Source organism: Amblyomma mixtum, chromosome 2 (genome assembly GCF_055824585.1).
Source record: "Amblyomma mixtum isolate Tamu chromosome 2, ASM5582458v1, whole genome shotgun sequence".
NCBI classification, from domain to species: Eukaryota; Metazoa; Arthropoda; class Arachnida; order Ixodida; family Ixodidae; genus Amblyomma; species Amblyomma mixtum.
The window spans coordinates 176,481,740-176,492,276 of record NC_143013.1 but is presented as its reverse complement, the minus strand read 5'-3'; the positions used below and the strand labels follow the sequence as shown (position 1 = coordinate 176,492,276).

Below are 10,537 nucleotides of genomic sequence, written 5' to 3'. Positions count from 1 at the left end.
GAGGAGTCTTCCGTCGCTGACAAGCTCGACAGGTTTTTACATAATGTATCAAATCGGAAGACTGCCGGTGCCAGCCAAACGTTTCGTGAATGCGGTGGAGGGTGCGCGAAAACTTGAGATGTCGAGCTCGCGCTTCGACTTCTTCGCGGAGACTTGAAGGTACAACAAGGAGGTAAGCTTTGTTCGCTGCGAACTTCTTCACGAGCACATTATTCTGTACGCAGAACGGAAGCAATTCTCGCTTGAACGAGGTGGGGGGTGAAGAAACCAAGTTTTCGAAGTATTCGATGAAGCGCTTTAGGTCGGGGTCCAAGCATTGCTTAGGTGCAAGAGAGCTGGGGCTGATGGATCAAATGAAGGCGTTGTCATAGTCGTCAAGGGGCGGTGCATTTACAGGGGTTCTTGGCAGGCAGGCGGCATCAAAGTGCTTGAGTCTAGACTTCTAAATGACGGTGACGTTGTAGAGGTGCAGACACTTAGCTACCTACAAATTAAACAGAGCACGACGGGGACGAAGCGAACAGGTCCGAAACTAGGTATCAACTGTTTTTATTCTACTTCGCACGTGGTCCCACTTAGGCAGCGCGAGCACATGTCACAAGCCGAGGAGGCGCAGCACTCCTGATGCTGACAGTGCCGCGACAATGTCAATCTCCTGGAGGCGAAGGTTCCATCGAGCGTGGCTGCCGTAGGGGTCTTACGTACAGACCAAAATGTTCGTAACAGACAAAGCTGTTACGACACCTGCAACACTGCAAACAAAGTTTGCAGTGTTGCAGGTGTCGCGCCCTGTTGGGGTAGCGGCACTCAGCAGAACGAAAATGTTGCTTAGAGAGATATCTTAAAGGAATTTCACTGCTCTCTGAACATTACTCGGGATCCCCATGAGGTCGTTCGCTCCGGCAGACGGTGACCGCTCCGCGATGGCGTTTTAAATCAAAACAGAGGCATTGCATCCGTGTCGTGATCTTGTGATTCTATCTGAATGACGGTTTTGCCGACAGAGGCTGTCATGGCTGCCCGGTAGCATCAAAAACGAAGCAGCAATGTCACGACGCACGCATTTGGGTCGGACCTGTCTCCAGGTTCTGGCTCAGGGGTTTTGCACAGTTTTCGTGCGAAGAATTGTGGACAACAATGCGCACTCTGGCTGTTGCTCAGTTTCCATGCACTGTCGCTCCTTGAGGCATGTAATGCAGTCGTTCAGGGGTATCCTTCTCCGTCGACGGTACTTTATCGGTAGATCTTTGATCAACAAATTATCGCATGGCCTAGTCTGAACTATCTAAAAGTAATGTACTGCTGAGATTGCTCAAAATGATTTGGAACCACTTGGCAGAAACGCTGTAGCTGTCCGCTAGGTAGGTCTGCTTTCTCTATGGGAGCGACACCTCATACTACCCTTCTGTCCTATGGTTCTCTCGAAAGGTATCTAATTTAGATCAAGATCCAACTGGTGCGTTTTTTCATCCTTGATGCCGGTACCAACAACCTGTCAGAAGCTAGTCTTCGTCCTTGAAATTTCGTGCAGTTTGACCAAATATCTTAGAGCAACCACGCTAGCACAGTGAACCACAGCGCGTTGTGAAGGCTATAGCCTAGAGTGGTCCATACAAAGGTATCATATGTGGCTTTGATGGCTGACAGAGTTATCTTTGCCTGCCGTTTTGTTCCATAAAATTCTGTGCCTAAGAGAGCCGATCCTCGGTCATCTTCACTATTTTTACTTTGCATGGCCAGAGGGTTCGCACCATCTATCCATCTATCCATCTGTCCATCTACCGTATGACGCAGTCATTTGGTATGGCGACCAGCTCGCTGTATACAGCGCTCAATTTTGAAGGCTGGATGGGTATGGTCCGCTAATTATAGTGACCAAAAAACACGCGCACTTTTCTGAGCGTGTTCCTCTCCTATGGACCCCTGAAGGCACCGACTGCAGAGAGCGTCTCATCTAAAACTTCCGATCCCAATTTCTGTAAAACAACGGTGGTAATGAGACTGGTACAGTTTCCACCATTAAGAGGATGCGGCGAGAGCCAGGTGCTGTTGTCCCTGTTGTTTAGCAAAAGAAGACTGCAAGAGCACGGCTGCTTTAGTTTGCTGCAATATAAGGTTGACTGGCGAAGATGTGACCCTATCGCCGTCGCTCTTGACTGTGCAAGGTGTTGTTAAGAACGGCGAACAGGGACCTTTGACTGGCGAAGATGTGACCCTATCGCCGTCGCTCTTGACTGTGCAAGGTGTTGTTAAGATCGGCGAACAGGGACCTGGGAGGAATTTCTAGCAGACATGAGTCATCACGAAGCAAGGAAGCGGCGAGTACTGGCGACGGTGGCAGCAGCGGCGCAAGCAGCGGCGACGGTGATGGCGGTGGCGTCAAGTGGCCGAGTCTACCCTCGGGCCGCCGGACAGGGTGATGCTTCGAAGGTGAAGCTGTTGCTGTTAATTGGAAGACAGCTGTGATATCGACAGAGCTTCCGTGTTTCAGACATCAGGTGTGGGAATACAAGGTTGTTCATTCACCTGCTACGAAAAGACGCGCAATTCCTTCCCCAGGGAGGCATCGAACGTGAGGCATTGGTTAAATTCACAGGGCCGTGTTCGATCGCTGTATTTCCATTTTTCTATCGACCGAGCGGCGAGAGAGCATGAGCTTCGCCCCCTGTCATGGGCGTGGCAGCAGTGTCCACAACCGGCCACGTGATTGCACGTCGTACTCCGAACTTTATTCCCTAGTCACGGATCAGGGCAATACGAAGGGAATTTAATGTGAAGGTGCTTTGTGATCGCCACTCTGCTATCTTGACGGTAAATATTTAAAATAAACCTCCTGAGCAGTTTCGTCCATAACGGAGCTCGACACAGTTATTTGGAGGCGGGACCTGCGGAGCTTAAAGGTGCACTGAAGAGGAATCTGAACTCGTCTTTTTGCCGGGGGAACTCGATCTACACGTTCCTAGCATTCTTAGAAACTGCGCCTTATTGCCCTGTGTGGCCGATTTCCCTAATTAAATCAAATTAACGCCCGGCTCCCGCCTTTTTTTAAATTCTGCCTCGTACGGTGGGCGGAGTCGACCAACGCGGGGAGTGCCTTTCAGCCAGCTCCGTGGAGGCTTTGCTTTCGCTTCATTTTGTTTTTTAGGTTTCCGCGAATAAATAGTTTCATTTGCAGATAATATAACCGCAAAATAAGCCCGCATAAATAAAAATACGAGCGGACTATTTTCTTCTACGGATTACTACGTATTACTCCGCCGATGGCAGAGCGGCAAGCCGCCACGAGACTGGGTGAAAGGCATTCCCCGCGTTGGTCGACTCCGCCCACCGTGCGAGGCAGAATTAAAAAAAGAAAGGCGGGAGCCGGGCGTTAATTCGATTTAATTGGGGAAATCGGCCACACAGGGCAATAAATCGAAGTTTCTAAGAATGCTCGGAACGTGTAGATTGAGTTCCCGCGGCCAAACGACGAGTTCAGATTTCTCTTCAGTGCACCTTTAATGAGTCAGGCAACTAAAGGATCCCTCCGTCTCCAACAATAATGAAAGCGGTGGGGTGGAAGAGCAATCCCCAACAGTGTACGCACGAACTTTACGGCGCATGCGCAATGAGCATTTCATTCAACCTCAGCAAGAAATTATCATGCGTACACCCTTTAGACAAAACAAGTGGCGGCCCATCTTAGTGAGAAGCTCCCTTCTCTGTGAGGCACTTATTTTTTGAGTCACAGACTTCTGCGTGCTGGTCTGAATGAGAAGATAAGCTTCACTTTGGGTTACTCGCACTATTTTTCAGTGCAAGCGCATTCGGCGCGCTACGTTCAGGCGGAGGCTTTAAGACGTCTTGCCGATGTGCCACAGCCTCTCCACAATCTAGCTAGTGGTCGAAACTTAAAAATCCTCGCCTCTTTCGTAAAGTGCGCTTGGCTCACGTTGGCGCTCTCGGCGGCCTCGCTGTTGAGCAGCCCTTCGGGCCATACCACCCTGGGCTGTTACCCTCCTGGTGGTTACCAAGGCGACAGCACGTGTCGCCATGCCGCGTGGAAGCTCCACTTGGTGATGATAACAGCTGTCGCTGCAAAATGTATGGAATTATAATTTTCCTCTAGCAAGAACCAGACTACTGTTCACAATATTAAACTTTTTTTTCCGTTCTCAATGAGAGCACACCAACACCTCTTTTGCTTCCCCAGTTTTGTACGGCTTATTTTATAGTGACGCTTTCTTTCAGAGTAAAGTGGAAATGAGCGGAGAAGAATTTGTAATCACCGGCTTCTCAGCCCACTTCCCACAAGCGGACCACCTTGTTGAGTTCAAGGAGAAGTTGTTCGCTGGCGTCGACATGGTAACAGACGATGAAGCTCGCTGGCCTCGAGGTACGTGTCCTTACTGCTGCTTCCAATTGTAAGTCACATTTGATTATGCATGACCGCGTCTCTGATTTAACATGTGTTCGAAGGAAAGAACAAAGATAAAGGACTCTAGCTTCACCGTGTAGATGAAACTGAGCATGAAGCACGAGTATATCCTTGGCTAAATTCTTCTCAGTTTCTTCCATCTCAGTCCAGTGTTTATTCATGCATTGCTAAAACGAGTGTGATTGTGATGTGCACACGACATCGTCGGGGGATTTTTCAACGTGATGTGTGGACAGTGATGCGTCGGACAGCGGAGCGCCGCGCGTGCAAGACCAGCGTTGCGCGTGTGCACGTGCGACTGGCGTGAGCGAGGGGACGTCAAGGAAGAGCGCGGCAGGCACGAGAAGCGGAGAGCTGACGTTTCAGAAAACCGAGCTGTAAAGGAAGACAACGCAGCGAAGGTCGGGTCATTCAAGCGTGGATGTGGCAGATGTTAGTCGTTGGGTCTGTGCGGCTGGGGACCTCTCTTGGATCACCGACGCAAGCCTACTGCATCCCTTTAAAGTTTGAAGGTGGCAGCCGCTGAATTGAGGTTCGGTGCTGCTAAGAGGTTCCCTTGAATAGCCTGCTTAAGCATGCGTCGTTTCGGGACGCCGACGACGGGTCTTGGCTACGCTTTTCCTGCTGATGCTGCGGCCAAGTTCTTGGGGGCGCTGACTTGATTCCATCGGCGTCTTCCTGTGCTTCTCTCCGCTCCTTACCACCTGGTTCACTACAGCCGCTTCCTTCAATGCAACGCCAGCGACGCATCGCAGTTCATCAACCCGCGTCCTTGTTGCCAGCAAGACATTAACGCTTCACCTGAGACGTTCCATATCTGGTGAACTCTTTCCTTTAACCTTTAGTTGTGTACGTGTGTTGAGTGTGTGTTTTTCCTGCTGTTTTCGTTTCTTACCGGCTCTTTCCCTATAAATCTTAAATGCGGCTTCGTTTTGTTTTGTTCGATCTGTTTGTTGTCTTGTTCTACCCTGCACGCGACAGCGTTCGCCTTCGGCGGTCGGGGACGCGTCACTAATTCGCGACAGTCATATAAGACACTGGAATCGAATACATAAGAATAAAAAGTAATATATTACAATTTCTGTTCAAATTTGGCGTTCTGTGGCAGGTTAACAAAGTATGAAGGGGGCCAGTTTGTCAGACATAGAATTTGAACGGTGAACCCATCGTTGGGACGGCAAGAGCAAGGAGAAAACTTAGGCACAGGCTGGGCGCTACACTTAAAAACGAATAAACCCGAATACGACCCCTTAATGCGCAAATAGTGCGCATAAGCAAACGTTTGAAGGCTAAAGACAAACAACGGTGATAACAAAACCCGGTCGTCACCCGGTGATTGAAAAAGACAAGAATAAGTGCTCTAGAAGATTGTTTGAAGAGCTACGATGTTTTAAAAAATTCTTTAAAATTGAAGCATAATTTCGCATTGGTTCACTTTTCTTTTATCTCCTGGAGAAAAGAGAACTAAATTATTCTAAAGATACTTAATCTGCTCAGGCTTCCTAGGTGCACATTCATTCTTCTCTTTTTCATTCACTGGTTGACATTTATACTTAGGGATTGTCGATGTTTTTCTGCAGTCATTGAAGGTTTGGTTACGCGTTATTTGCTCATTCATGGGATGCACGCGGAGTTCAATCAGTTACAAGTGCAGCGCCCTTCGTGTCCTCATGTTTTCTGTGCCCTGTATGTACACTAAATTCTGTTTATGGTTTAATAGGGGTTTAACGTCGCAAATCGAGTCAGGCTCGGGAAATTTCGGCCACCTGGGGTTGAAGAACCCCCAGTAATCGAAACTTCCGGAACACTTTGTTCAAATTGCATGCTCTCAGATACCTTAGACTTGCGATGAACGAAAACTTTCAAGCGTATCAAAAGAACGCGACAAATTTTATTGCGAAATCTGCGCTTTCCTTTATCGCAGGCCTCCTGGGTACGCCGGAACGAATGGGCAAGATTCGTGACCTCACCAAGTTTGACGCGCAGTTTTTCGGCGTCAATCCAAAGCAGGCACACCTGATGGACCCTCAGATGCGCCTCTTGCTGGAGACCACGTATGAGGCCATTGTGGACGCTGGCTACGACCCCGAAGCGCTACGCGGACGCAATGTTGGCGTGTTCATCGGCTCTTTTTACGTTGAGTCGGAAGAGGCGTTCAGCGTGGATACAGACAAAATAGATGGCTACGCCGTGCTTGGAAATGCCAGATCCTTGTTGTCTAACCGCATCTCTTATACCTTCGATTTCAAAGGTACGAAAGTACAATTGCTGACTGGCCAGCAAATGCACAGCATCACATGCTTATCGAATCTTCTGAGACATTTAAAAAGCTGGCACTTACCCACCATTTCCTGCTTGTATGTATTGATTTGTTCAGATATCTACAGCACCACCCGGGTCATATTACTGAGGGACATATCACAACAAGCAGAGAACTTAAACGCAATAGGCCGAAAAGAAAATATAGCCTACAAAACTCAAACGAAGCAAATTCATTTAGCTACAGAAAAATAAGAGAAACAGAAACATAAGCCACTGACGCATAGAAAGTACGCTTAGAACCTACAGTGTTCAAGAGTGTGTCATTATTGTCGGTACATGTTGCCTTTTCTTCTCGCAAACTCATCGCTGACGCTGTTCACAGGCGAAGAGATGCTGAGTAAATATGTTTCCTAAATAGTTCGTACGCTGCTTGGAGAGTTTCATTTACGAAACAATATAAAATAGAGAGCGAAATCGGCACAACTAAATGTTTCGCTCTGTTTGCTTCACCCTTGTCAATATGTTGCTTTTGAACTTCTTATGAAACAGAATTTTACGCAAACTAGCTCCCGCATTATCTTTATTGCAAGCACATGTCGAGCATGTCACTTATGAGCAAACGCAGAGCAGCATTATAGAAAATAAGTTACTCGTTCCTTCAAGAGTTCATTTATTTTGCAGCCGATTTCGTAGGAGCAGACATTCACTTTCGCAAGGAGACTTTTCCAAGAGCAAGCACTTCTGGCATTGTTTTGGAGTGCCCACACAGAATCACTTAGCACCGGCTTTCTAATGGCTTCATACCACTGACGGTGTGATTTCCAAAGAAAATGAACACTACGAAGTAAAACTTCACAGTTCTCCGGTTGATAATTTTGAATATATTTAGGTTTTAGTCCTTGCTCCAAAACACTCTGAAACGCTACTATAATTAGTATAAATTTAGAGTGCTCTAGGCAATACGAAAAAGTTGTTTATTTGTTTATTCCAGAACTCCTTTATAATTAAGATAAATATGTGAGCGAAAGAAGTGAGTGCTCTAATGCAATGGAGTATGCCTGGAATGACAAGGTCTGGAACAGTATATAAGTGCATCCTATTGATATTTAGCTTACGTGTGCCCTTCAGGACCAAGCGTCACAGTGGACACGGCGTGTTCGTCGACTATGATTGCTTTAAACCACGCCCTATTGGCACTTCGCTCGGGACAGTGCGACGCGGCCATCGTTGGCGGAAGCCTAATATGCATCAAGCCGGCTACAACACTGTCTATCCTACGCTTAGGGATGCTTTCTCCAGACGGCAAGTGCAAAACCTTTGATGCCAATGGTAAGCCTTCGAATTTCATGCTCGAAGAACCGTAAACCCGATCTAGAATGATATGTAAATTAAATACTAATTAAGGGCTCAGCAACTATTATTGCGGTTTAAAAAATACTATAATTTATGGCGCTACAGAACCAGACACAAATGAGAAGCTGCTCGAAAACACACCTTTTTATAGCCCAATGCGCTTAAAGAAGCAGTCTTTGGAAGCCTTGAAAATTGTACGTTGGTGTCTATCATCTATCCTGCTGGGTTTAGGAATCTATTGCAAAAGGTGGAGTTTTGGTGCATTGTTAGCCACATGCAACTTAATTTATTTGCCAGAGTACTATACCTTTAACATGAGAAAACTGCCTCAAATGTGCATTGAACAGCGTATGCCCGGTGCGTTGCTATCCACTCTACAATACGAAACAAAACACAAATTAATGAGACGCTTGTATGGCTGAAAAACTGCTGAACATCGTAAACTCTCGAGCTAAAACAATTTGTTCTCGTAGCTACCTACACTGAATTTGCAAAACACCAACTGCGATGTTGTTCTGTGCAGCCAACGGCTATGCCCGAAGTGAGACCGTAGGTGTGTTTCTTATTCAACGTGCCTCCGAAGCTCGGCGGATCTACGCCAAACTAGTCCATGTCAAGGCCAACGTGGATGGTTACAAGACTGGAGGTAAACATGTACCAAAAGATACGCTTTCATGTTCGCTAAAGATACTAAGCTCTTCATTCGTGAGCGGTAATGCGTAGGCACTAGGTCTCAGTGCATCTACACTCAATATTTCGAGTCACCGAGCAACTGTGCGCAGCTAACTCGTGTTCAGTGGGAGAGGCCTTTGTCCCATAGTGGTCATAAACTAGCTTGTCGCGTTGTCCCTCTTCCCCAGTGTAGGGTAGCCAAACAGAACGCCTTTTCTCTTCCTCGTTATCTCTCTCTCTCTCTCTATTCGTCAATATTTAATCATGACTTTTGTGTGGCCTAGTCGGAGCTTTGCTATTTAACTGAAAAAACAGTGCGACAATTCGGCCCCTGTCGTGTCGTGTGTGTTCCCTTTTAGCCATGTTTTTTTCGCGGTGTGTTTTCTGTCAATTATCATTGTTTACAAGACATTCAGCGTGCTCCATGGCAGGGTAAAATGAGAATAAGGACATAAAGTACGATTCTCCGTCTGTGGCTGTGCCCGTTCTCCACATTTTCTGTAGCAAGTACCATGCTGCAGGGATTACGGTGCCTTCTGGTGAGGTACAGGAGAAGCTTCTGCGCGAGGTCTATGCGGAAGCCAAGGTGGATCCTCACAAAGTTGCCTACGTCGAGGCTCACGGCACGGGGACTGCGGTGGGCGACCCACAAGAAATTACCGCCTTCCACAACGTCTTCTGCGGGGCGGGACGGCAGGCGCCACTGAAAATCGGAGCAGTCAAGAGCAACGTGGGCCATTCAGAGGCCGCTTCGGGTGAGGAGATATCTGGAACTTCTCTCGCACTTTCGGTTGCTTCACTCGATGCAGCATAGAGCGACGGCAGGATTTAATTTATCTCACTTCGTTCCTTTTCTTTGCCGCTTTAATTGCGACTGAGCATCAGTCAGTCAATCAACGCATTTTATTTTTCACCAAAAAAGGGATACATGGCGACAAAAAAGGAGGACAGGAGAAAAAGCTGAACAGCTGCAGCTTGTTAACACTCCGGCCACCCAAGCAACAGTCACAGGGTGTTTTTTAATACTTTTTTCGTCATAAAATACCTACTACACTTATGCACACAAGAAAGGCATAATATACATATTACGCATATTACAAAACTATATCCAAAATATACATTATATATTATACAATATGTAAGACAACTATTACACGCTGATTTCGAATGAAATGCAACGGCAACAAAAATGGGATAGAACACTGTGCTGCACTTTTCTGAAGCAACCTGTTTACAGAAATATTTCGAAGATATCCTTCTTGTGTAGTTTGTTACGTTATGTGTTGCCTTATCAAGTCGTTCAGTGTGCTTGGGAGTCTCTGGGAAATTTTTTGACGGCCATAGTTAATGCGCGAGAAAGTAATAACCTATAGTGATAGGTGGCGAGGAGGGCATGGTCCTGTATTTGTATATTGGCCACCTGAGAAATGGATTTAGCTTCCCCTTTATCACTGTCGGATAATTTCTTAGGAGTTTGTCCTTCTACATATTATAAGCCTTGACCATTTTATTTTTCCAGAAAGGAATTTTATTATTCGCATAGAACGGTACATTTTGTATGGCTCGAACTGATTTCTTTGGCAGCCAGATAGTTTTGTTCAAATGTAGTGAACTGGTCTCTCCCCAGACCAGGGCACTTTAACTAAGCTCGGAGTGAAACAAAGCGTTATACAACAACTTTTTTTATTTTTGCCGGAAATGCCGGAAATAAATGGCGATGTCTATTCAAGATAGGTACCAGTTTTCGCTTTTGGAGCAGATGTGGTCAAGATGTACATTTCAAAGCATGTGTTCTGAAAAAACTACCCAAGTGTTTTCACACATTTCTCTGTA

General features: G+C 46.6%; 1 protein-coding gene across 1 annotated transcript in view; it reads left to right on the top strand.

The window, feature by feature from the left end:
• Positions 1 to 2,292: 2,292 nt before the first annotated feature.
• Positions 2,293 to 10,537, top strand: part of LOC149361723 (fatty acid synthase-like) — a 50,941-nt gene continuing 42,696 nt past the window's right edge. The window contains exons 1-5 of the mRNA XM_089568137.1: positions 2,293 to 2,430; positions 4,231 to 4,375; positions 6,342 to 6,668; positions 8,556 to 8,678; positions 9,226 to 9,459. Of these exons, the coding sequence (XP_089424263.1) occupies positions 2,293 to 2,430; positions 4,231 to 4,375; positions 6,342 to 6,668; positions 8,556 to 8,678; positions 9,226 to 9,459 (967 nt within the window). The remainder of the gene's footprint in view (positions 2,431 to 4,230; positions 4,376 to 6,341; positions 6,669 to 8,555; positions 8,679 to 9,225; positions 9,460 to 10,537) is intronic.